Genomic DNA, 27,523 nt, shown 5'->3' on the forward strand with positions numbered 1-27,523 from the left:
TATACGTTCGTAGTTAGTTCACTTTACGAAGCCGTGGCCGTAGCCGGGGCAAGAGTTGGGACGCGTAGAGGAGAACACGTGTTGGAAGAGAAACATTTGGTGAGACAACTTCAACTTCATGTGTTGTGTATCCTAAGTGTATCCTAAGTGAGTCTGTGTGTTCACAACATGTGTTTGGGGCACTTCTGAACGTTTTGAAGTGTAGTGCTACTAAGGTGTGGGTTATTTTGGCCTAGTGTGTTTAGAACATTTGTGTACTAGGGAAGCATTTCTGTAAGCAAATGGGTTATATTTTCGCATTAATATGGCGTATTTATTGCTCATTAATAAAGTGGCACTTGGTGCTTGAGGTGGCCTAATGTCCTAATGCTAAGTGCATAGTTTAGGGATTCAGAGTGAAGCATCTTTTTCAGGACAAGTCGCCCCGTTTCCACTTTGCTTTCCGAACTTACTCTAAACCTAACATACCTTCCTAACCTGTCCACACCTGGCCTCTGCACACCTGGCCTCTGCACACCTGGCCTCTGCACACCTGGCCTCTGCACACCTGGCCTCTGCACACCTGGCCTCTGCACACACAGGACCAGATTCACGAAGCAGTTACGCAAGTACTTACGAACGTGTACATTACACACAATCACAAAAGCGTGATACATGAAATGAACAAATCCACAAAGGCTGTGATGAGGATTCGAACCTACGTCCGAGATGATCCCAGATGCGCCTTAGTAAGTAAGGCGCGTCTGGGATCATCCCGGACGTATGTTCGAACCCTTGTCATGGCCCTTGTAGATTTGTTCGAACATGTATATCTTTCCTCGATCTTTGACGGCTTTGGTTACATCTATTACACAATTTACAAGCATGAAAATTTCCAAATCAACTGTTATTGTTATAAACAGCCTCCTGGTGCTTTGGAGCTCATTAAATGTTAAATAATTATAAACAAAGCCGCCAAAGATCGAGAAAAGATGTACAGATTCGTGAGTGCTTGCGTAACTGCTTTGTGAATCTGGCCCCTAACCTCTGCACACCTAACGTCATCAAAGAAGTACAGAATAAAAGTGGCCGAAAGCCACTTTTCTTTATAAAGAAAGAAAACCTTTACCGGCAAGAACCCTATTACACCAGTGATGTCTCGCACCTAGTGCACTACTGTATATGTAAAACGACATTTTCTCTTTTTTTTTTTTTTAAGTTCAGTTAGGTTAGGTTTGATTTGTTTTAAGTTAGGCCTTCTAGCCTAACTGTTGAAGAAGGTTGCTTAACCATTTAAAACGTTAGTTTCAATTTAATTTTTCAGTGTAGTGTATGCAAATACCTGTACATGAATACACATACACACACGGATAGAACAAGCTAAGTGAGAAGGCCAAGACCGTCAGTAGTTTCAAAGCATTATACGACAGGAGACGGGACACGACCAGCATAGCTCTCATTCTTTAACTACACTTTGGTAATTACACACATATGTACATACCCGATTATGTATATGCAATATGGCCTCTATAGTTATTAATGTGACTAAATATGTGGATTATCATTGTTAAAAAGAGGTATTTAAAAAAATTGAGTGCATCGTCAATAATTGATGAAAATTTGCTGAAGCAATGAAAGCCTTGGTTGGGAAAAACAGAATAGGAATACTGTAGTTGCAGCTAGAGGTGTGTGTGTGGAGGAGATTAAAAAGGCGCTTTAAACCCAATGGAGTTTAAAACCTAGTTGTAACAAAGAGTCTTGCAATAACTACAAATTAAATATCCCATATAGAATAAAGAATTTAATATGGTTACATATACACATACTGTACATACAGTGCAATATTCGGTAAACGGAATGATTGAGGAGAGCATATCGAGATGGTAATTACCCAAGTGTGGGTTGGGTTATTTGCTTCAGATGTTTGTTTGTCACATTGTGACATTCTTTGCAGATTAATAGTTATTTATCTAATATGTACTCCCTCTCTCTCTTCAGATTTCAACCATGGTGCCTAAAGCAAAACCAAAAGCAGCCAGCTTGTTGGCATTAAAACCATCCAAGGATGCAGAATTTCGGAAGAAATCCATTAAAAATCGAAAGACGTTGAAGGTAACTTTTCTCTACAGTTCTTTCAACAATTTTTTTATTTACTTTAAGTAATTATATTTATAGCATTAAGCTTCTTTCATTGTTTTGTGAATTTGGCTTACTCTGTGGTTTGGTTTCACGTTCTAAAGACTGATCTTCCCAAGAATGCAGCCCACATTAGTTGTCTAACTCCTGGGTACCTATTTACTGCTAAGTGAACAGAGGCATCAGTTCTCTTAGCATCAGTCCTATAGTAGTTGGGTTCTCTTAGACCCACTACTAACCCTCACCCAGGATGCAACTGTCATCATTTGCCTAACTCCTCAGACCTTTTGACTATATTGATCACTGTTTTAAGGTGAAACTTTTCTTTTTTCCCGTTTTCAAATTTCTAGATAAAAGAAAAATTCTGGCAGACCTTTTTCCCCTTGTGTGCTTTTGTCTTTACTTATACATCAGTAAGTGATTCACAGTTTCTACATAAGCACTTCTACATCTTTGACTTGAAATCTTCTCATGTCCTTTCATTATTACTACATTTTTATTTTAACTTCTCCAGTACTGTACTTGTTTCAACTGTAATGGGATCTTAGGAGCATTTATGCACACAATGCACTCTGACCACAGAACTCCATCATGTGACTAAGAAATAACGTTGAATCCGGTGAGTAAATACACACATCTGACACCTGCTTGATACTTGCTTGATGGGTTTCAAGGAGTTCTACTTCCCAAGCCCGGCCCGAGGCCTGGCTTGACTTGTGAGAGTTTGGTCCACTAGGCTGTTGCTTGCAGCGGCCCGCAGGCCCACATACCCACCACAGCCTGGTTGGTCCAGCACTCCTTGGAGGAAACTATCTAGTTTCCTCTTGAAGATGTCCTCTGTTGTTCCGGCAATATTTCTTATGCTCGCTGGGAGGATGTTGAACAACATCTGCATCTCTGATGTTTATACAGTTCTCTAATTGTGCCTATGGCACCCCTGCTCATTACTGGTTCTATTCTGTATTTTCTTCCATATTGTTCACTCCAGTATGTTGTTATCTTACTGTGCAGATTTGGGACCTGGCCCTCCAGTATTTTTCACGTGTATATAATTTGATATATCTCCAGTCGTCTTTCTAGCGAGTACATTTAGAGAGCTTTGAGACGATCCCAATAATTTAGATGCTTTATCATTTGTGTATCCCGTATATGTTCTCTGTACTCCCTCTATTTCAGCAATCTCTCCTGCTCTGAATGGGGATGACACTGGTCATACAAATGACAGTGACAGTGCACCTGCACCCAGCAAGGTGCAGGTGCAGTTACACTAAGGTGAAACCAGACAGAAAGAAGCCTCGCTTCACCCGTTGAGCAGAACCTGAAAGGAAGAACCGCTAGAGAATCTTGCACACAAGGGAGGGGGGGTGTTATTCATCGTTTTCTAGGTGTGTCTGTGTGTACCATTAAGTGCCAAGCACTAAGAACACAAAAATCCTTTTTTTTTTTATTCCATGCAAGTGTTAAGAAGCAAACAATTTATATATGAGTAAAGTTTCTTATCTTCCGCAGAGGGAGCACCACTCGGTAGATAGACCACCACTCTGCAGATAGACCACTGTTAACCAGTGTGTTTTGTATTGCTATACAGTACTCCTTTGGTGCAAAAAAAAAAAAAAAAAATTGATAATTCAGTGCTGATTTACATTTACTTTTATCTTCCAGACTGGGAAAAAATGGTTAGCAGGACAAGAAGTGAAACGAGGTGTAATTTATCTCTCCCGCATACCATATGGATTTTTTGAGGCTGCGATGTTAAAGTTTTTCCGACAATTTGGAGTGGTCAAGAATATAATACTGGCCCGGAGTAAGAAGGTTAGTGTCATAAAAAAAATTTAGGTGGAAGACTATTGTATTTATTTATTGTATTTTATAAACTATAAGTTTTGAAGTTTATTATGAACTGTTATGGTTTATCTCCTAATGTATAAAATGGTGTTTGCGTTATGCTCTTTTGTGGGTCTGAGGATCAATAACTAGGGGCCAGTCTCTTAAAGAAACTTGCTGGTTGATGGTCTGGTCAACCTGGCTGTTGGATGCTGCTTCTTACACCCCCGACATTTGAATTCGAGCCTGATTGATCAAAGCCGCCAAGGGTTAACCTTCACCCCATTGGAGGTCTATAAAGTTCCTCTTGAACACCATAAGAGGTCAGCTGCTTATGTTTAGAATGAGGATGTTGTCAAGGTTTGGGCCCCTAATGTTTATAATATTCTCTTTGGGTACCATTGGCATGTCTACTTTTGAAAAGGGCTATTTTGTACATTCTGCCATGCTTTCTGGTAGCGTACAAAATTAATTCGGTGTGCATATGTGAAACTAGTCCCTCCTGTATTTTCCAAGTGTAAATTATTATGTAACTTTCCTGCACTCCAAGGAGTACAGTTTTAAGAGATTTTAAATAGTCCTAATAATTTAGATATTTTATTGAATGGATTTGGATAGTAGATGTTCTCTGCATGTTCTCCAGGTCAGCATCTTCTCTAGTTTTGAGTGGGACTGCTTTTGTGCAATAATATTGCACCCTAGAGGTGGAATATTATCCACCTCTATAATTAGGTGGATAATATATTATCCACCTCTATGTATTATAATAAGAGGCTACATCTAGTGTCTTAAAAAGTCCCATCATTGATTTGGCATCTCTTATTTGAAAGATTTTTGTTACCAAGCCTATCATTTCTCTGGTAATTGCTTTCTTTACAAGTAGGTCTTTCAACATGATTACTCGATGATTACTCTGATCATCTATGTGTTTTTACTACAGTGTGGTTTGGCTGTATTTTATTGGTTCCTTGCCCTCGTTGAACATCAATGTTTTGTGGCCTACTGAAAGATCCAGTTAATATCAGTATGAAGATTATTTGAATCAGTATTTCTACTCGTAAAACCCCTAGTGTCACCTATGAAGGATGACATTATAGTTTGTGTCTGTTAGGTGTAATTACAGGATGAGAGCTACGCTCATGGTGTCCCGTCTTCCCAGTACTCTTTGTCCTATAATGCTTTGAAACTATAGACGGTTTTGACCTCCACCACCTTTTCACTTGGATGGTGGTGGAGGCCAAACTACCATTCTGTCTACCACTGTTTGCAAAAGATAGCTTTCTAATATTTTTTCAGCATCTTTGTTTCCTCAGCTTGAATCTCTGTCCTCTTGTTCGTGAAGTTGCTGGTTTCGGTATTCCTCTTTCAATTTGGTCGATTCCTGTTAGTATTTTTTAGTGATGATCATTTCACCTCTTTTTCTTCGATCTTCTAGTTTTGGCATGGTTTAATGCCTCTAGTCTCTCCTCATAACTCATTTTTCAGTTCCGGAAGCCATTTTGTAGCATGCCATTGCACCTTTTCCAGTTTATTTATGTGCTTCTTGAAATTTGGGCACCATACAACTGCTGCATATTCCATTTTTGGTCTCACAAAAATCATGAACAGTTTCTTTAGTATTTCACCATCCATGTAATTAAAAGCAAGTCTGAAGTTGGAAAGCGACGCATACGCTCCTCTCACAATGTTCTTTGTGTGTTCCTCTGGCAACAACTTACTATCCAAAACCACCCCTATGTCTCATTCTTTGTTAGTTCTTTAATTCCTTTCCACATAGTGATTACTTTTCCATGTAAGGGATTACTGGAGCAGGTACAGTGCCTTAACCCTTAACATGCTCGGGGTCTAATATCCTGCTATCCACACAGGCGCATGTCATTTTGAAAAAAAAAAAATTTTTTTTTTTTTTGCTAATCTGTTAAGTTCTGTTCACTGATCACGGGAAAAATAAAAAAAAAATTCTATTGTACTTACTTTTGTTGCAATAGAGCCGAGAAGCTCGGTGATGACGTCACAATCTGCATGTTCGCTCATGCAGTACACGCCCGGGAGATGTTGCGCGCGGTCCTCAAACAGCCAGAGTTGCCACAAATATATTTTCGCGCTATTTATTTACAATGTCTAAGCGCATTTTATCTAATTTTTTTTCACTAATTGTGTTTCAAATACTGTTTGAACATATTTTGTATCAATAATTGTTGCATATTTGAGTATACACAGGCGCACACAAATGTTTTCAATTACGGCAATATAATATGTCATTACAGTCCATTATATTGTATGTTCTGCTTATATTTGTATATATTTACACACACGCACACGCTATCTGCTTATATGTTTACATATTTACACACACGCACACGCTATACACACTTTGAAGCACACTTAGATTTCTAGACTGTGGTAGTCATTGAAGCAGTCGACAGCACATAATGGGATACCACACGTTTCACACCATGTTTGCACAAGCTTCCGTTTCTTGTCTCTACGTGTCGTTGTTTTACACACCAAGCAATCACGTTGGGCTATTGCACGCTTCACACCAGGTGGCAAATACTTAAGTTTGTGTGCTAGGAAGCCTTCAGTGTGAGCGAGGCGTGGAGTACCAGCATGCTGCAACAGTGGGTTTATGATGGGCCGCTGAATACCTGGGACATCTTTTGCAAACTTTCCTAATAACTGTATTGCAGCATCAAATACAAAGTCACGGAAAGTGGGCTTACGTCCAGTTCTCACAAGGTACATGTTGAAACAGTTCAGCATGCTCATGTCCACAAGATGGAAGAACACTTTTTTCGTCCACCTACATGTCTTCCGCACACACTCTGCAGTGCCAATCATCATGTCTGATTTATCAATCAACCGCATGTTGATATTATAGTCTAAAACACAGTCTGGCTTATATAGTGGTGCGTTTGTTTTATGGCTCACTTTCCCACTGTTCACCATTGTTCCATCATGAATTGTTGTCAACAAGTTCACCTCTCTTTTGTCTTTCCACCGAACTGACAGAATGTTATCACTTTTCCTTCTCTGACACTCACCAACTGCAATGTCGTTGTCAAACACAGGCATTTCCCTTCGTTGTGGCTTTACTGTACCAACCAATCCGGTTCTATTTTCTAGCAAGAACCGAGCTAGCAAGGGACTTGTATAGTAATTATCTGTGTATAAAATGTGTCCCTTGTTCATCCACGGAGCCATGATGGTCTTCACTACACTCCCCGAGAATCCATGTTCGTCGTTACCGGGAATGTCTACATCACTAGCCGAGTACAGAATCATGTGTAACACGTATCCTGTCTCACAATCACAAAGAACAAAAAATTTCAGGCCAAATCGGTTTCGTTTTGAGGGAATGTACTGTTTGAATGGAACACGTCCCTTGAAAAGTATGAGAGATTCATCAACCACCAGCTTCTGTGCTGGTACGTAAAAATCTCTGAATTTTCCAATAACATCGTTCATGTAGTGCCTCACTCGCCACAGTCTATCATCAGGTGTTCGGTCCTGAACACTTCCAAAATGTAGACACCTGAGGAGTATCTGAAACCTGTCTCGTGACATATATTTCCCGAATAAAGGTGTTGGTATTGTCTTGTCCTTGCTCCAATAGTCATTTATTGCATGTTTGTGACAGTGCTTCATCAACAAACAGAGTGCCAAAAACACATACATTTCCGCCACTGTGGTATTTTTCCAACGCTGCAGTCGTGAAAATTCTGTGATTTCCCTCTCAATCAGGTAAGCAGCATGCAGGTTCGTTTGGTGTACAATGTATTCCATGAGTGGTTCATCATAGAATGCTGTAAAATATTCCATCTCAGCCATGTCCTCACCTTGATTAGGGAAAAGGTTTGTAATCCCTACATCTTTATCGTCAAAGTGAGGAATATTAGGAATAAAATCGTCACCATCACTCCACTCAAGTACACCAGGCGTCCTGCGAGATGCAGAGGAAAGACGGCGAGGAAGCGATGCATACCGGCGACCAGGAGCTGAATACCGTCTGCGAGAAGCACGGCGGCTACGTGCACGTGAGGTGGGTGCACGTGAGGTGGGTGCACGTGAACACGAGGGTCTTGGTCCCTCATGTGGTGCCATGCGGTGGCGCTTGGCCGGGCGAGATGCTGCTGACGCGACAATTTCTCGCCCAGTTACACCACTGGTACCAGCCACAGGCTCAATAAAACTTTGATCTGAGTCACTAAACCCAGAAAAGGAGTCACCTCCCTCTGACTCGTCACCCTCAAACAGAAAATATCCACAGGAACTGTGAGGTCGTGGTAGAATTGGGGTAGAAAATGGGCGAGGAGGCATGGGAGAGCGAATAGGCCTCGCCATGGCATGGCGGTCATTCTCACTTTCACTGCTGCTGCTGCTATCACCCGACAACTGTGTATAATCCTCATCGTTGTCTGAATCGTCAAACACACTTTCTTCACCTTCAGAGAATAATTCGTGGGCTATTTGCTCTGGGGTGAGGGACTGAGTGGTGCGTGCCCGTGAGGCGTTTGACCGTGCGCTCGCCATGGTGACTCTCGCTAAACTGAGGCCTCCCATGCCATCGAATCGTGAGCTGGATTTTTTTTCAAAATGGCCGCTGTTTACTAGAGCCCCTGGGCAGCGTATGGGACCCCCAGCTACACCGCGGGCCATTCAAATCGTGCGCGGTACCCATACACTTCATATGAAGTGAAGCGCAGTTGACTGGTAAAACGATTTACACTTCATATGAAGTGATGCGCACTTTAAGGGTTAAGGAACTGAGCTTTTCGTGGTGGATGATCCAGATTTTACCTTATTGGCCATTGCTTTTTAGGATATGCTCATTAGGAAATTAAAGATTCATCTTTCTGCTTTGCCAGTATAGTACATAATTCCTTTTGTGTGTATTTTGTAATTACAACATGGTCACATTTGTCAAATTTTTGTGAATATGTATATAATATCAGCATTTTACTTGTCTTTCATTGTTGACTATTGTTTAAGGGTGAGAATTTGAATCAGAAATGATTAATAAAAAGAAAGACATTGAAATTGATTATGTATTTTTCTGGCGTGTACATCCGCATGTTCACTCTAATATATACATTATAATTACATACACAATATCACTTTAAAATGAGTTATTATAGTAAATATCTGGAACCCATAATGAGTCATGTCCCATGTTATATGGTAGTGGTAAATGACTTGGAATGCCTTAATCTTGTAATCAAGCATAAACATGTGTATATGGTAGCGGTAAATGACTTGGAATGCCTTAATCTTGTAATCAAGCATAAACATGTGTATATGGTAGCGGTAAATGACTTGGAATGCCTTAATCTTGTAATCAAGCATAAACATGTGTGAAGAAAACTGGTGTAAATTTTTTAGCAGCACCATAAATATAAATTGTATATTCTGGTACATTAAAGTGTTGAATTTTTTAGTATATTTTAAGTTCTCTGGTTTGGCAAAAATCTTAAATTCTTCCACACTTATAAGTTACACTTAATATTCATATATAATAAATTGACTATTACTTGGTTAATTTATTAGGTATTTGCAGTAAAGAATATTATATTTTTATATGATTACCTTTTCAACAGGTTGCTAATCAGTATCTTTGTAACACCTCATTGTACTGTACTGACTTGATACTTAAAATACTGTACTGTAGTAGCCAACAGTGCACTCACAAGCAAGGTACCTGTTGGACCAAGTTCTTACAAATTAAGCCTGGCCTCGGGCCGGGCTTGAGTAGCAGAAGAACTGCCATCAAGCAGGTATCAAGCAGCTGCTCTAACTTTTTGCATGGTCAGCATTCGATTCCCGATGGTGCAAGAAGTTGGGCACCATTCCTTCACTGTCCTTACATCATGACCAGACCACACACTAGAAGGTGAAGGGACGACAACGTTTTGGTCTGTCCTGGACCATTCTCAAGTCGATTGTGACTTGAGAATGGCCCAGGACGGACCGAAACGTCGTCGTCCCTTCATCTTCTAGTGTGTGGTCTGGTCATCATACTTTAGCCACGTTATTGTGACTCATCGCCTGTCCTTATATCCCTTCCAAGCGCTATATAGTCGTACTGACTTGGTGCTTTCTCCTCATGATTACCTTACGTTATTTCGGATATTTGTTTGTACAGGTACTAGTTATTCTTGTAGCATTTGTCGCATATTATTGTTCACCGTGCCTGGCTGTTTTAGATTCTCCTTGGGAGGCTTGATAGTTTTCCTTTCCTTTTCTGTATGTTCTTGCCTCTTTCGCTTGGATGAGGAGGTTGCTGTTGCTGCAAGTGGTGTGGCTTTTCACTCACTCCAGCCTGTATTTTGACTACGAGCTCTGGTAACATCATCTTGGTGGTTCATTGTTCATTAATCTTGGACTTGAGGCTGAAGAAGGGCTTCTCAGCCATATTCTCTGCAACAACGTTGGCACTCTGTTGGACAAGGGTATTTTTGCTTGGACATAGTCTGGGATGCCAGGATGGCCTACCAAGGGTTAGATAAATTTGATCACTTTGGTGCCAATAACCTTGTTATAGTGCTTGGAAAATTGGTTAAATATATAATACAATGGATCCTCGAGTGATGAGCGCCTCAATTTACGAGCATTTTGAATAACGAGCGCGCAGATCGCCGACAATTTGTTTGGATTGGCGAGCGCTCGTTTGATTACCGAGAAAACCGTTCCCGATGCTTCTCGCACATTCTCGGATGTCTCCGAAGATGCAAATAAGTGATTATTTTTTTTTTGTTCAAAGATGCTAATGATGCTGGGATGTAAAGGGGTGATTGCTGTGATGTTGCAAAGGATTGATTTTTTTTGTAGAATAAACAAAAAAATGCCAAAAAATTGAAAATAGAACAAATGTCAAAAAGGTCCGTTCAGTATATGTCGGGTAGGCTGCTCCATCTTTTCATTTATTTATTTATAATGGAGCAGCCTACCTGGCACACACTGAACGAACCTTTATGACATTTTTCAAATTTGTTCAATTTTTTTTTAAGAAACATGGAGCAGCCTACCTGACTTACACTGAACAAACCTTTTGCTATCAAAAATGAATATAAAAGAGTGAACAAAGTTGAAAAAAGAACCAATGTCATAAAGGTTTGTTCAGTGTATGTCAGGTAGGCTGCTCCATTATTTAAAAAACTGAATATCATATTGATGTTTTCGGTGGTGGGACGCATTATTTTTATTTCCAATATTTAAACTGGGGACATTCGTTTTGAAAGACGAGCATTTCACATGACGAGCTCGGTGCCGGAACGGATTAAATTCGTTAATCGAGGTTCCACTGTACAATTATACAGTAATTGGCTACAACAGAAAAGTTATATTTTTTTAGTACAGCATATAGAGTACATTAAATATGAAAGATAATGTGATGTGAATAAGGAAGAAAAATGTTATCATTTGAAAATTTGTGTAAATCTCAAAATTTTAATTTATGATAATGATTGTGCAGGCCAATAATTCTTATCTTTTTTCAGACTGGAGCAAGCTGTGGGTATGCATATATAGAGTTTGAACACTACGAAGTTGCAAAGATTGTGGCCAAAATTATGGATGGCTACCTCACTTTTGGAAAAATTATGAAATGTAAGTTGTGTTTTGTACAAAAGGCCATAGTTGTAGATGTATTGTCAAGTTTTTCTTGGTCAAAATATAAAAGATTAAGAAACAAATCTTTTGAAGCAATGTGATAGAATTGAATGTGTCCTAAGGCACTAATGTGTGTGTTTGGAGCGACTTGAGGTACTAATGTGTGTGTTTGGAGCGACTTGAGGTACTAATGTGTGTGTTTGGAGCGACTTGAGGTACTAATGTGTGTGTTTGGAGCGACTTGAGGTACTAATGTGTGTGTTTGGAGCGACTTGAGGCACTAATGTGTGTGTTTGGAGCGACTTGAGGTACTAATGTGTGTGTTTGGAGCGACTTGAGGTACTAATGTGTGTGTTTGGAGCGACTTGAGGTACTAATGTGTGTGTTTGGAGCGACTTGAGGTACTAATGTGTGTGTTTGGAGCGACTTGAGGCACTAATGTGTGTGTTTGGAGCGACTTGAGGCACTAATGTGTGTGTTTGGAGTGACCGGAGGCACTAATGGGTGTGTTTGGAGCAACCGGAGGCATTAATGTGTGTGTGTGGAACGACTTGAGGCACTAATGGGTGTGTTTGGAGCGACCGGAGGCACTAATGGGTGTGTTTGGAGCGACCGGAGGCACTAATGGGTGTGTTTGGAGCCACCTGAGGCACTAATGGGTGTGTTTGGAGTGACCGGAGGCACTAATGGGTGTGTTTGGAGTGACCGGAGGCACTAATGGATGTGTTTGGAGCGACCGGAGGCACTAATGGGTGTGTTTGGAGCCACCTGAGGCAATAATGGGTGTGTTTGGAGCCACCTGAGGCTCAACTTGAGGCACTAATGGGTGTGTTTGGAGCAACCGGAGGCAGTAATGTGTGTGTGTGGAACGACTTGAGGCACTAATGGGTGTGTTTGGAGCCACCTGAGGCACTAATGGGTGTGTTTAGAGCTACCTGAGGCAATAATGGGTGTGTTTGGAGTGACCTATACTGCCAGTTCAGTTCCATCATATTGCTGAAGGAGATTTTCTCATAGATGTATCACACTATTATGATGTATCACACTAAATTATTACAATTTCCTGCCATTACTTTAATAGCAGAAGCAAGTGTGAAGACTAAACCACACGCCAGAAGGAGACGCAACTACGTTTCTGTTCGGCCTGGACCATTATCAAGTCGGCTGATCACAATCGACTTGATAATGGTACGGGACGAACTGAAATGTTGTCGTCTCTCCGTCTTCTGGTGTGTGGTTTAGTCTTCGTATCTTCAGCCACGTTATTGTAACTCATCATCTGCTGAAGCAAGGTTGAATTATAGGGTTTTGACACCCATCATTATAGAGGAAAATAGGGGGTGTTATTAGTTTATCTTGATATTTCTACCAAATATACTGTACCAAATATGTATTTTTGATATATATGTGTTTGAAATTGCAAAATTTGGGCCCTGTTCCCCCTTCCCCCCACCCTTTCTTTAATGGGAAGTTGTATGATTGGATCTGGATTTAATGGAAAGTTATGAGATTCTTATCTACACCCAATCTACAATGGTAGATTGGGTGCAGATAAGTAATTTAAACATGTTAGTAAAATTTGAAATTAAATATCTTGTTGTGTTATTCTACATAGCCCCAGCTACTTATACTATTTGGTATAAGAACGGCCCTGCCTCTTGCAGACATTGGTGTTCAATTCCCGATGGGCCAAATGGTTGGGTAGCATTCCTTTATGCTAGTCTCATCCCACCTTGACCTTGAGGTTACCTTGAGGTGCTTCCGGGGCTTAGCGTCCCCGCGGCCTGGTCGTTAACCAGGCCTCCTGGTTGCTGGATTGGTCAACCAGGCTGTTAGATGTGGCTGCTCACTGCCTGACGTATAAGTCAGAGCCTGGTTGATCTGGTATCCTTTGGGGGTGCTTATCCAGTTCTCTCTTGAACACTGTGAGGGGGTCGGCCATTTATGCCCCTTATGTGTAGTGGAAGCGTGTTGAACCGTCTCGGGCCTCTGATGTTGATAGAGTTCTCTCTCAGAGTACATGTTGCACCTCTGATTTTTAACGAGGGTATTTTGCACATCCTGCCAATGCCTTCAGGTCTGATGTGATGTTATTTCTGTGTGCAGGTTTGGGACCAGCCCCTCTTAATATTTTCCATGTGTACATTATTATCTATCTCTCCCGCCTGCGCTCAAGGGAATGCAGATTTAGGCTTTTTAGTTGGTCCCAGTAGTTTAGATGTTTTACTGAGTGGATTCTAGCAGTAAAGGATCTCTGCACGCTCTCCAGGTGAGCAATTTCTCCAGCTTTGAAAGGGGCTGTCATTGTGCAGCAGTACTCCACCTTAGAGAGCACTAGTGATTTGAAAAGTATCCTCATCGGTATAGCATCTCTAGTGTGAAAAGTTCTCGTTATCCAACCTGTCATTTTTCTTGCAGTTGTGACGGTTACTTTATTGTGTTTTTTAAAGGTAAGGTCTTCCGACATGAGTACACCCAAATCTATTACATTGCCTTTTCATTCTATGTTATGATTTGACTGAGTTTTGTACGAGGTTTCTGTTTATATATTTTCATTTTTTCTGTAGCACATGAGCTGGAAGTTATCTTCGTTAAATACCATATTATTTTCTGTAGCCCATAGAAAGGCTCGATTTACATCTGATTGGAGGTTTGCTGTGTCCTCTGTTGTCTATTCTCATGAAAATCCTCGTGTCATCTGCAAAGGATGATACAGTACTATAGATTGTGTTCTTGTCAATGTGCGATATGAGGATGAGAAAAAGTATTGAAGCAAGCACAGTGCCCTGAGGGACTGAGCTCTTCACGGTTGATGGTCCGGATTTTATTTTGTTGACTATTGCACATTGGGTTCTGTTAGTCAGGAAATTGTAGATCCATCTGCCTATTTTTCCGGTAATTCCTTTTTTAATGCATTTTATGTGCAATAACACCATGGTCACATTTGTCGAAGGCTTTTGCGAAATCTATGTAAATTACATCAGCATTTTGTCTTCCATGGCATCTAATGCCATGTCATAGTGGTCCAGCAACTGTGACAGGCAAGAGTGCCCTGTTCTGAAACCATGTTGTCCGGGGTTATGGAGATGCTGTGATTCCATGTACAGTATTTTGTGATCTTTCTTCTTAGTGCACTCAAAGATTTTTATGACGTGCGATGTTAGTGCTATCGGTCTGTAATTTTTTGCCTCTGCCTTATTTCCTCCTCTATGGAGTGGTGCTATCTCTGCTGTCTTTAGTATGTTAGGGATAATGCCAGTATCTAAGCTTTGTCTCCAAAGAATGTGAATGGCCTGCGATAGTGGTTTTATACAGTTCTTGATGAATATGGAGTTCCAAGAATCAGGGCCTGATGCAGAGTGCATAGGCATACTGTTTATAGCTTCTTCAAAATCCAGTGGGGATAGGGTGACATCTGATATATGATTTGATGTTGGTATCATACCGATGAAAAATTTATTTGGGTTATCAATATTTTGTGTATTGTTCTTAGTCTCTTAATGCTTTTTCATAGTGACTGTGCTTTCTCCTTTTAATTACCTTGCCTTATTATACATAGTTCAGCTCTTTATGGTCAAATAATTGGTCATATTTGATTGCACATAGCTCAATGTTTCTCCAATACTAATTTGATGCTACCATGGACAGGTCAAATCGTTCCTCCTGAGCGGGTATCGGATAAACTCTTTGCTGATCGATATATACGACCAAGAAACTGCCCTAGGGTATTGAGTAGAACAGCTGCCATTAACCAGGTATGTTAAATCACAGTTCAAGATATTTGTTTATTAAGTAAAATAATGATTGCGCATCTTAATGTTAATTTTCAGGTTTTACTGTTATTAGAAAATAAGTTTTTAAATTGTTGTATAGTATAACAAATTTACACGATCTTGAATTAACCTGAAGTAAATTGTATTAAAAAATAAATAAAATATGAGTTCACTGAATAAATCTAACTTTTGTCTGGGTTGGAGATGTAGAGCACTTGAAAAATATTTGACATCTATAGATTAAATTCATAAATCTAATTGGCAGATTGTTGATTGATTGATCTAATGTAGACTACAGTAAATGTAATTCCTAATAAACTTAAGAAAAGCTTGAGTAAGTTCATTAAAAATTTAACCTAAGATGTCTTCATGTTTCCCTGAACTCATACAGCCTCGATGTGGGATAATTGTCATTACCATTACCATGCTTTAATTTTGATTTCTCTATCTTGGCTGGTGTTCGATCTCCAAACAATTCAAGTGGTTAAGCATCATTCCTTCACTCCCCTTTCCCAGCTTTGTCCTTGTGTCTCTTTCATGTGCTGTATAGTCATGCTTCCATTATTTTCTCCTCAAAATTTCCTTCCGTTCTTGATACTCTGATAATGATACTTTTTTTTTTTTTTTTTTTTTTTTTTTTTTTTTTGCAGCTCAATAAGCGACGCACTCTGGGACAGGCGAGGAGTAGGAGACGTAGGCTAGCTGATGCTTACAGGCAGAAAATGGATGTGTTGAACAATTTGGGTATTAGTTTGGACCTTGGACTGCCTGGAGTGGTAGGTTGACTTTTGAAGGGTGTGGATTACTTGGAAGGGGGAAAGAATTAAAGCCATACTGTACATACAAACATACTGTACATACATTAATAAGATACAATAAATTTGAAGACTGTATGGCGTGAATACAGTAATTAATTTCTTGTACAGCAGTATAAAATGAAAAACTTAGCCGGGAAGGGAATAATTAAAAGAAATCAAAGCTTCACAACACTTCATACCTTACCTTACCTGACCACCAGTAATTTATATCCCTTTAGCCTATATTACAAACCGAAAAATGTAGTCAGAGTTGTTCTATGTCAATAAAATTGAGAAAAGTAAATCGGAGAGAACCTAATGTAATTTTTTTCAAACCTTTGCGGTTTGTCACCATTGTAGTTCCCTTCTTTTTTAATTTCGATATTAAGGGGCTCCTGAATTTGCCCCTTATATAGTTAACCAACAGTTAACCCCGTAAGGTCTAAATCCGGCCCTGCTCCCAGAAATCTATATTCATAATGAAATGTAAAAGTACCAATAGGTGTAATAGGGAGAATAGTATAAATAGTTTAATAGTGTAATAAGTGCTTGATATAATAGGGAAAGTAAGCTTGGATGCAGGTTATGTGCCAGTCACTTAAATCAGTTGATATAACTCTGCTCTACAAAGGAAAAAAGCAGTGTTGGCTAAAATTTAGAGTGATTAGGAGTTAAGTCTCCAGTTTTATGGTGAACAGTGAACTTCACAATGGAAGTCAATATGGATTTAGAGCAGGAAGTTCCTACCTTTTGCAATTAATTAACCACTGACAAAATAATGTGAGTTTTAGAAAGAAAACAAAATGCAGATTAAGTATATACATGAACTTTGCAAAGGCATTTGATAAATGTGACCATGGAGTGATAACCCATATGTTTACAGCCTCACTTAGCCAGTAACTGGGTTCTTTACTTATCAAACTGTATTTGGAACCTAAGTGCCTCTTCTTACTCGATCCCACCCTGAATCTTGGGCAAGTTATTAAAAACTAGCAGTAATAATCATTCTAAAGGAAAAGTGGGTAAACAACACAAAACAGAACCATCACCAAGTGTACTTCCTAACTATATACAGTATACACATATGCACTCAACACTGTAAGGGTCACATTCACACAGGACACTATAAAATTTCTGCAGTTTTCTTTCCCGGTGAGTCCATTTCTATCTTCTATTGTATACTACTCAGGGTTATTTCCCTGTGACTGTCTTCTATGGTCCTCATGCCGGCAAGTTCACCTTTCTCGGTAAACCATGAGCCAGTCCCACACAGTATCGTCACGGTGCCAAAACACCACTTGTACTCTCCAGCAACACGCTGGCAGAGGTCTCCAGCACTGGCAGCCTTTCACACAGTCTTATAACAAGCCTTAACCCTTAAACTGCACATGGTGTATATGTACGCTATGAATAACATGTCTCACGGTGCACATGGTGTATATATATGCCATAGGGTGCCAGGCACGATTCAAAATGGCCCGCGGCTACACGGGGTTCACATTAGCTTCCTCAGGGCTCTTGTAAACAGACGCCATTTAAAAAAAAAAATCGTGGGCAATATTCTCCGACAGGGTAGATGAGGGTAAACTATTCAACACTGGTGGTACGCGAACAAGGGGACACAGGTGGAAACTGAGTACCCAAATGAGCCACAGGGATGTTAGAAAACTTTTTCAGTGTCAGAGTAGTTAAAAGGTGGAATGCATTAAGCAGCGATGTGGTGGAGGCTGACTCCATACAGTTTTAAATGTAGATATGATAAGAGCCCAGTAGGCTCAGGAATCTGTACACCAATCTACAGACAGATTGTACGGAAGGAAGAGTAATAGTCAGGTTGTAGGGACGACCTGACTAGCCGGTCGGCCGAGCGGACAGCATGCTGGACTTGTGATCCTGTGGTCCCGGGCGCCGGCGAGAAACAATGGGCAGAGTTTCTTTCACCCTATGCCCCTGTTACCTAGCAGTAAAATAGGTACCTGGGTGTTAGTCAGCTGTCACGGGCTGCTTCCTGGGGGTGGAGGCCTGGTCGAGGACCGGGCCGCGGGGACACTAAAAAAGCCCCGAAATCATCTCAAGATAACCTAAAGACCGCCAGAGTCTTGACGGTCACCAGGTCCTACCCATAGTACCATTCTTTCTTTAGGAAGAGTCATGGTCAGTGTGTGGTAGTCCTAGGCCAAAGCTAGAATATGCAGCGGCTTGTGTGGTGCCCGTATCTTAAGAAGCACATCAACAAACTGGAAAAGGTGCAGACATGCTACTGAGTGGCTCCCAGAACTGAAGGGCAAGAGCTACGAGGAGAGGTTAGAGGCATTAAATATGCCAAAACTAGAAGACAGAAGAAAAAGAGGTGATATGATCACTACATACAAAATAGTAACAGGAATTGATAAAATCGACAGGGAAGATTTCCCGAGACCTGGAACTTTAAGAACAAGAGGTCATAGATTTAAACTAATTAAACAAAGATGCCGAAGAAATATAAGAAAATTCACTTTCACAAACAGAGTGGTAGACAGTTGGAACAAGTTAAGTGAGAAGGTGAAGGCGGCCAAAATCGTCAATAGTTTCAAAGCGTTATATGACAGTGCTGGGTAGATGGGACACCACGAGCGAAGCTCTCATCCTGTAACTACACTTAAGTAATTACCAGTTGATTGACTTTTGAGAGGCGGGACCAAAGAGCTAAAGCTCAACCCCCGCAAGCACAAATAGGTGAGTACACACACACACACACACACCAACAAAATAAAAAGATAAAGCAGGCAAAAAAATTATATACTAATAGCACTAACATCACACATAAAAATCTTTTGAGTGTTAAAAAGTAAGATCACAAAACACATGTAATCACAGTGCCTATATAGCCCTGAACAATATAGGTTTAGAACAGGGCACTTCTGCCTCTGACAATTGCTAGACCAATATGAAATGGCCTTAGCTTAGAAAAACAAGCAAAATGCTGATAAAATATACACAGATTTTGCCAAAATTTTAATCAGATGTGATCATGGTGTTTTTGCACACACACAATGCCCACAAAAGTAATTACTGGCAAAGTTGGAAGATGGAGCTTTAATTTCCTAATGAACAGAACCCAGTGTGTAATAGTCAACACAGTAAACGCTGGGTTATCCACCTTGAAAAGCTCAGTCTCCCAGAGGTACTGTCTTTGTTCCAGCACTTTTTCATCCTCATATCAGATATAGACAAGGATATAAACTATAGTACCATATGATGACCAAACCACACACCAGAAGATGAAGAAAGTATAAAGTTTCAGTCCATTCTGGACCATTATCAGGTCGTATGTGATTATCAAGGCACATGCCACTTGATAATGGGCCAGGACAGACCAAAACGTTGTCGTTTCTTCATCTTCTGGTGTGTGGTTTGGTCCTCATTTCTTCAAACATAATTGACTCATTGTCTGCCTATACTGTAGTACCATATCTTACTTTACAGACGATGCTAGGATTTTTATGAGAGTAGACAATATTGACAACACAGCAAACCTCCAATCTGATGTAAATCAGGTCTATCAATGGGCCACAGAAAATAATATGTTTACCAAAGCTCTTGCAAAGCAAAGTTCCAGCTCTTGCACTATGGAAAACTAAAATATCAAAACGGAAGCCAGATAAAACTCGGTCAAATCGCTGTATAGAACGAAATAGCAATATAAAAGATTTGGGAGTAATCCAGTTGGAAGACCTTAACTTTAAAGAACACAATAATGTTCACAATAATGTAAAGTAGTGAAAAATGACAGGTTGGGTAACAAGATCTTTTCAAACAAGGGATGCCATACCAATGATGATAATTTTTAAGACACGGTGCTCTCTAGAGTAGAATATTGTTGCACGTTAACAGCCCTGGTCAAAGCTGGAGAAATGGCTGACCTGGAGAACATGCAAAACACCTTTACTGCCAGAATCCACTCAATAAAACATCTAAATTATTTGAACCATTTAAATTTTTAAAATCTTTATTCCCTCGAGTGCAGGCGAGAGAGATACTCTACATAATAATTTGAACTTGGAAAATATTAGGATTGGTTCCAAATCTGCATGTGGTAATAACTTCACGCGAGACCAGGAGACATGGCAGGATCTGCAAAATAGCCCCATTGAAAAGCAAAGGTTGGCTAGGGATGTTGAGAGAACTCTTTCAACATCAGTGACCCAAGACTTTCCAACACCTTCTAAACATGAGGGGCATAACTAGCTGACCTCTCATGGTGTTCAAAAATATAACTTGATGAACACCTCGGAAGGAATAATGATCGATGCGGCTGTGATTCATTCATCAGGCTACGTCCAGCTGCATCTAAAAGGCTGGTTGACCCGACCACCAACCAGACCTAGTCACAGACTGGGCTGCTGGTACAGTGATCCTGAGAACCAACTTAAGGTAACCAAAAGGGAAAGTAAAGGTAACCATGATACAAGACTACTAGACGAGCCCCCCTCCTTTTCCAGCCCATTGTCATTGTGAGGGGGTGCTTGGTGGGCTGCTGTCAGTGTGATGCTCCATGGGACAGTCCTCTGTCCTTTTGAAGGCTTATGCTCCTGCTGCTATCTTCACTAATTTTGCTGGAAAGTATTTTCTCTGTGATTAATGGAATCAACTATTGCTGGCCGACAAACAGTGGCTATATTACCTGTGAATTCGGGGGTAAATAATAAGTTTACTGACACTTATCTGGAATTCATCATAAAGGGAGTGAACGGTCAGCTTGTGGACTTGGTCATCTATCACATTGTAGCTGTCTCTTGATTTGACTCAAAAAGATGGAACTACCCGAAGGTAGTTCGCCCGAGGGGCGCCTGACAGCTGGGTGGACAGCGCTTCAGATTCATAGTCCTGAGGTTCCGGGTTCGATCCCTGGTGAAGGCGGAGACAAATGGGCAAAATATTTTTCACCCTGATGCCCCTGTTACCTAGCAGTAAATAGGTACCTGGTAGTTAGACAGCTGTCACGGGCTGCTTCCTGGGGATGGAGGCCTGGTCGAGGACCGGGCCGCGGGGACACTAAGCCCCGAAATCATCTGAAGATAACCCCTATAGATGCTGCTAAAAACGTCTAGTTTGTGAATGGATTGTCACAAACACTATTCAAATCTGCTATTGTGTATTTTCACGAGACCGTGGTAGACACTATTTCCTTATTCTCCTTCTGGCTGTACATAAAGCCATTATATATGATTTCTGGATGTAATGCTACGTGTAAAGTAAGACGATCTTACCCTCTGCTGTCGAGGTGATGATTCGCTTTTCCTTCAACGGTGGCTTCAACTTGCGATTGATGCCGTGTCGTCTTGGGCCACCAATCATGGCTTCAAGTTCTCTACTACTAAAACTTGTGCTATGACTTTTACTCGGAAGCAGGTCATTCTTCGTCCCTATTTGTCGCTTTATGGTCATCCCCTTTAGTACAAAGATTCTGCTAAACTTTGACATTCATTTGTCTTGGTCACCCCATTTCTCTTGCCTCTGAGTTGAATGCTCTAAGGCCCTTAACCTAAGGTCTTGTCCCATAATTCTTGGGGAGCTGATAGGTGCACGCTCCTCTTTGCATTCCTGTCTCGTTCTATCTAAACTCGATTATGGATTATTACAGGATCGCCGTGATCGCTACTGTCTTCGCTACCTTGCACGGTCCTTACAACACCCTCACTCTCGCCTATGTTGTGCCTTGACTTTTACCACTCCTATGGTTCCTGTTCCTCTTCACCACCTACCTCCTCCTGTACAGTTGTTTCGCTTACAAAATGCTCTTCCGGTTCGTGTTAACAATATTTTCCCTTGTGCCATTCCGTCTTTGCCCCCCACGGAGGGGTCCCCTTTCCTAAATTTGGTAAAACATTGACCCACGTGACTAAAGATTTTACCCCTTCCCCCTGCAGTTTTGAAATACCTTTTCCTTTAACACTTCTCTTCTCCTGCACCATTTCCGTCTTCACCGAAGGGTCTAAGTCTGCAGACAGTGTAGGCTACTCTTGTTTTTCCTGACCACACCTTTGTGTTGCCTTCCTCTGGAGACTAGCATCTTCATGGCAGAACTTTAAGCTATTCTCTATGCTCTTTGTCAGCTGCTTTCTCGCTGTCACTCCTCCTTTGTTGTAGTAGTTGACTCTCGCAGTGCCCTCATGGCTCTGGAGTCCTTTAATCCAGTCCATCCTGTGGTAGTCAAAATTCAACATTGACTGTTTTTTATCTCCAGTAGATTTAAGACAGTGGAGTTTTGCTGGGTTCCCAGTCATGTTGGCGAGTCCTTAAATGAGCATGCGGACGCTGTTGCTAAGGAAGCTATCCGCACCTGTCCCATCTCCCATAAAGATATTCCTTATTTCGACTTTTACCCAGTTATTCATACCTCCATTCTGGCCTGTTGGCAGGGTCATTGGTGTTCTGTTACTGTTTACAAACTGCATGCTTTTAAGAGTATTGTGTCCCTGTGGCCTTCCTCCTACCACCATAACCGGCGGTGGGAAACTGCTCTGGCGAGGTTAAGTATTGGCCATATAGGTTTAACTCATAGGCACTTAGTGGAGTGCCGCCCTGCTCCTTATTGTCCAAACTGCATTGTCCCTCTTGCGGTCGTGCATATCCTTGTTGAATGTCCTGACTTCCAGGACGTATGTGTCTTGCTTCCTGACCGTTCCTTACGGTCACTTGTCCCTCGATAGAATTCTTGGTGAATTGGATACCTTTGATATTGTTCGCCTTATGCGTTTTTGTTCTCGTATTGGCATTCTTAGTGATATTTATCGCCCTATGATTATCCCACACATTTGATGGTGCTACATAGCCTTCCCAGCTTGGTGCCTTCTTTTTGATAATTACTGATTAGACGAGCCATTTAAGGGTTAATCACAATACCTGCGCTTGACATATTGTACCCTTTCTGTATATACAGTACATTTAAAATAAATATATATATATATATATTTATAAAAAATATATACATATGCATGTATGCTATTTATGTTTAACCATTTTCAGAAGCTTCAATCTGCTGGTAATGACATCAATGAAAATTCTGATGCAGATAAAATTGAAATGTGTGAAGAAAATGTGGAACTTACGGAGGAGCAGAGAGCAGAGTTTAGTAAAGCAAAGAAGGACTTGACTAATAAGGTTAGTTAAATATCATTATAAAACATTTAAATATTCCTAATTACCTAAGTGTTGTTGCAGGATAAGAGCCTCAGTTGCGGTGTTCCATCTTCCCAGTACTCTGTCATATGACGCTTTGAAACTATCTCTTTGTTTTGGCCTCCACTGCCTTCTCACTCAACTTGTTCCAACTGTCTACCACTCTGCAAAAGTGAACTTTCTAATGTTTTTTCAGGAGCTTTGTATTCTTAGTTTGAATCTTATGTCCTCTTGTTCTTTAAGTTGGATGGTTTCAAGAATTCTTCTTTATCAATTTTCTCGATTTCTATTACTATTTTGTACGTAATGATCATATCGCCTTTTTTTTCTTTTATCTTCTAGCTTTGGCATATTTAACACCTCTAAACTCTCATAGTTAAGGTGGCCAAATGCCGAGAGGAACAGAGCGACTGCCTGTCTCTCTCGGCGAGAGACAAGAGAGTTGGCCGTGGCCTTTTTAGGGATTGGGAAATGGCCACCCCTACTTGTAGCTCCTGTTTTTCAGTTCTGGAAGTCATATAGTTGCACGTCTCTGCACGTTTTCCAATTTATTGATGTGCTTCTTGAGATATGGACACCATACAACCACTGCATATTCCAATTTTGATCTCAGTGGTTTTAAAAAAATTTTAAAAGTTGTTCATGCCTACGCTAGGCTTCCCAACTTCAAATAAGTGATTTTGAAGTTGGAAATCACAGCATAGGCTCCTCACACAGTGTTTGTTATGTGGTCCTCGTGTGAACATAGTCATGTTTGTATAGTTCCGCATTGTCAAGGATAGGATTGCACATTGTCTAATACAACTGTTTTGGGTTGCATCCTAACCTCTTTCTACTATTTACTGTTAGATGAACAGGGTCATCAGGTGAAACGAAACTTGCCAGTCTTTCTGCCGAGACCCTGTGGTGTTGAGCCGACTGTGCTGACCACTGCGTCATATACTTGTTTTGGTATATCTGTGTGTGGATGTGCTTCATGGTACTGCTGGATATTTAAAGTATGTTTTGTTTTTTGCAGATAAAGGTTAGTCTGAAGAGAATGGCAAAAACGAAAAAAGGGAAAAAGATGGCTGAAAAAGCAACTGAGGATATGAACCTTCAAGAACCTGTTAATGGTACTGAACCTCCTACAAACCCACCATGTAAAGCTGTGTTATCCACTAAAAAGAGTTTGGGCCGTGCAAAGAAAACTTCTCAGAAGATTAAGAAACTGACTGGCAAAGGTTTGGTTTGCAAGAAAATCATTAAGATGCAAAACACATTGGAAGAGAGAGGCATTTCAAATGATGAAAGTGCTTCTGAGAACCAGGTTTCCTCTGCAGGTATTGAACTAAATGGGAAAAAGTCACCAATTAATAGAGTTACTGCTGTGAAAAGGAAACTGAACAACAATCAAACACAGACAAAGAAATCAATCAAAAGGATCAAAGCTGTGCCAGTTGCAACGGGATCAGATTCCCAGTCTCTATCGGCTGTGAAACGTCAGAAAAATAGAAATAAATCTCCAACAGATGCATCTAAAAGTGAAATAACACAAATACAAACAGAGAAAGTACATTTGCCCAAAGCTGGTAAGAAAAATCGAACTCTGAAGAAAGCTAAAACTCTTCAAAAGAGAAAAATTCTCAAAATAACTTCGCCTAAAAATACGGTAATAGAGAACGTGGATCAGACTCCAACTCTAAACTCGCTGAAAGTTTCACAGTCACCGGGGAAAGTACAGATGTCTGTAACTCCTAATAAATCTAAAACCCCTAAGAAAGATAAAACTGTCAAAGGTAAAATTAATAAGATGGTAGCATCTTCAGATTCAGCTCTGAGGAGCACTGTGATGAGAGTGGCTCAGTCAACAGAAGATTTGGAGTTATCCTCAACTCCAAAAAGAGCAAAAATGCCTGAAGAGGTGAGTGTACCAGCAAATAATGTACAGTTATCCACAAATCTGGACAAATCTGTGATGCCCAAGAAACGTAAAATGCCCCAAGAAGCTGAAACTCCAAAGAAAGCCAAGACCCCTAAAAAGAAAAATCATAGCCCAAGCTCTGTTCAGACTCCCAAGATGATTAAAAGTGGGAAAGTAATGGTTACTCCCAAAATTCTAGGCTCTGGAAAGAAAACGCCTCAAAAAGCTAAAACTCCAAAGAAATTCAAGACCCCTAAGAAGGCAGTTACTCCTGAGGAAGTTTTACCTTTGAAAAAAATACATAGCCCAAGCTTTGTTCAGACTCCCAAGATGATTAAAAGTAAGAATGTAATGGTTACTCCCAAAATTCTTGGCTCTGGAAAGAAAACTAAATTGGTAGATAAAAAACTCATGGCAACAAAAAAGAAGTTCAAACTGTCTACACCTCTACCAATCACTCCCAGGCAAAAGATTAAAACAAAAGCCCCCAAGTCTGCTTAGATGAAATTTGCTGTCCATGTTCTTATTTTATTGGGAAATATATGTATTAAATAGATTTTCAAGAGAAGTGTATGATTGAGCTATGTTTATATTTATCGACAGTACTATACTAGAATAAAGTATTGTGCTTTTCATTAAATTACTCTGTTAATCCAATACTTTTGACATCACTTCTCCTCTTGTACTTCAGTGATACCTATCTTCTTGAATCTGGAATGGGTTCTGGGAGATGTTCTTCTCACTAAGCCCAGCCTGGGGCCAGGCTTGACCACTTTAGACTGCAAAATAGTCTTCAGCCTTGATGCCCTCATTTTGAGTACTGTACTACTTTAACCCTAAAGTGAGGTTATTGTCATACATAGGTTTACAGGGTAATGTAGTTATCTTGTGTGGATTCTAACTTCAAAAGAGAAAAATTCTCAAAATAATTTCGCCTTCGCCTTAATTAACTTCAAAATAACTATTATTGTCTGGGTTTTATATCAATATGGATATAATGGCTATATGGATGTAATACAGTTTACGTAGATCAATGAAAAAGTCAAGCTATTTTATTATTGCTTACTAAGCAAATGTGGTTATCACAAATGTAATTTGCCAATGCATTAATTGTCAAAAATAAAATAAGTACGTAATTATGTATACTGATTATGTTCATATAGTTTTCTCAACTATATGGTGACAATGAAGTTCATTACATGTACCGTACTAGTGGCATGTCTTCATCTCTGGGCGGTGGCACATTGCAACTGTTATTCTGGGTGTCTATATTGTCACTCCATATGGTTCCATTTATCCTCTGTGGCATCACCCAGAACAGCACTCATCAATATTTTGTTCATACAACATTGAAACATACATAAATACATACACAGTGTAAGCCTAATACAGTGTAGATGACAAATCAGGGAGGCCCCCCTCCCCCTTCAATTGTGAGACAAGTCTACTGTGCTACATGGTTGCTACACATCTGTATATCCATATACAAGAGATTCACTGAACTAATGCCTCCTACACCCCCATTATTAAATTAAAACATTGCATCCACATTATTTTTTCTTACTGCCCATTTGACTTGCCGTACCTTTTTAGAAAGGTTCCGACCTTCATTACGTTACACTTATCTATTGAATTCCAGCAGCCATTTATCAGCACAGCTATGCCTTATGGAGACTGAAGTGACAACTATGTCCCAAATAGTCTATGAAGGTGACAACCCTTACGTAAGTAATTATCAAAAGAAGGCACCAAGCCAGGTAGGCTATGTAACACCAAAACCCTTACATAAACTGTAAAGGTGACAGCCATGTCCCTTAAATAAACTGAAGGTGACAGCCATGTCCTTTGCATAAACTGAAGGTGACAGCCATGTCCCTTACATAGACTGAGCCTTATGGAGACCATGAAGAAGATAGCTGTACACCTTATGGAGACTGACGGTAATAACCATGTACCTTATGAAGATGGTGAAGGTGATAACCACGTACCTTACAAAGACTGTGAAGGTAACAGTTGTGCCTCTTTGTGCCGAAGGACGGTAAAAGAGACAGACAGGTGAAATATGGACTTGTAAATGAATATCATTGTAAGCAGTTAAAATGAACTTTCTAGAAAGGTTGATCTACCTGATCAACCAGGCTGTGATACACACGTCAGGCTGCAAGCAGCCACATCAGTCTGGTTGATCAGTCCAGCAACGAGGAGGCCTGGTTGACGACCGGGCCGCGGGGATGCTAAGCCCCGGAAACATTTGAAGGTAACTGCCTTATAGAGACTTGAGAAGGTGATAACCATATGTCTTACGGAGACTTGAGGGTGAAAGCCACGTGGTTACTCGTCTA

The 27,523-nt window shown here is 40.4% G+C and overlaps 1 protein-coding gene across 3 annotated transcripts; it reads left to right on the forward strand.

The window, feature by feature from the left end:
- On the forward strand, window positions 1–25,838 carry LOC123757469 (neurofilament heavy polypeptide). Of its 3 annotated transcripts, none has more exons than XM_045741123.2 (8): window positions 1–99; window positions 1,978–2,091; window positions 3,778–3,927; window positions 11,436–11,544; window positions 15,196–15,302; window positions 15,971–16,096; window positions 23,126–23,260; window positions 24,297–25,838. In XM_045741123.2, exons 2-8 carry the CDS (start codon window positions 1,987–1,989, stop codon window positions 25,680–25,682), a joined length of 2,118 nt encoding a protein of 705 aa, XP_045597079.2. In that variant the 5' UTR covers window positions 1–99; window positions 1,978–1,986; the 3' UTR covers window positions 25,683–25,838. The 3 variants fall into 3 exon arrangements, with proteins under 3 accessions (XP_045597079.2, XP_045597080.2, XP_045597081.2); XM_045741124.2 differs by having other exon boundaries at window positions 45–147; XM_045741125.2 differs by having other exon boundaries at window positions 92–215.
- Window positions 25,839–27,523: the final 1,685 nt, after the last annotated feature.

Source organism: Procambarus clarkii, chromosome 19 (assembly GCF_040958095.1).
Source record: "Procambarus clarkii isolate CNS0578487 chromosome 19, FALCON_Pclarkii_2.0, whole genome shotgun sequence".
Lineage (NCBI taxonomy): Eukaryota > Metazoa > Arthropoda > Malacostraca > Decapoda > Cambaridae > Procambarus > Procambarus clarkii.

Excerpts from the sequence above, each read along its gene's own strand:
- LOC123757469 (XM_045741123.2), top strand. The coding sequence starts at position 1,987 with ATGGTGCCTAAAGCAAAACCAAAAGCAGCCAGCTTGTTGGCATTAAAA. Across the intron at positions 11,545-15,195 it reads TTTTGGAAAAATTATGAAAT|GTCAAATCGTTCCTCCTGAG; the intron begins GTAAGTTGTGTT and ends TACCATGGACAG. Across the intron at positions 15,303-15,970 it reads GAACAGCTGCCATTAACCAG|CTCAATAAGCGACGCACTCT; the intron begins GTATGTTAAATC and ends TTTTTTTTGCAG.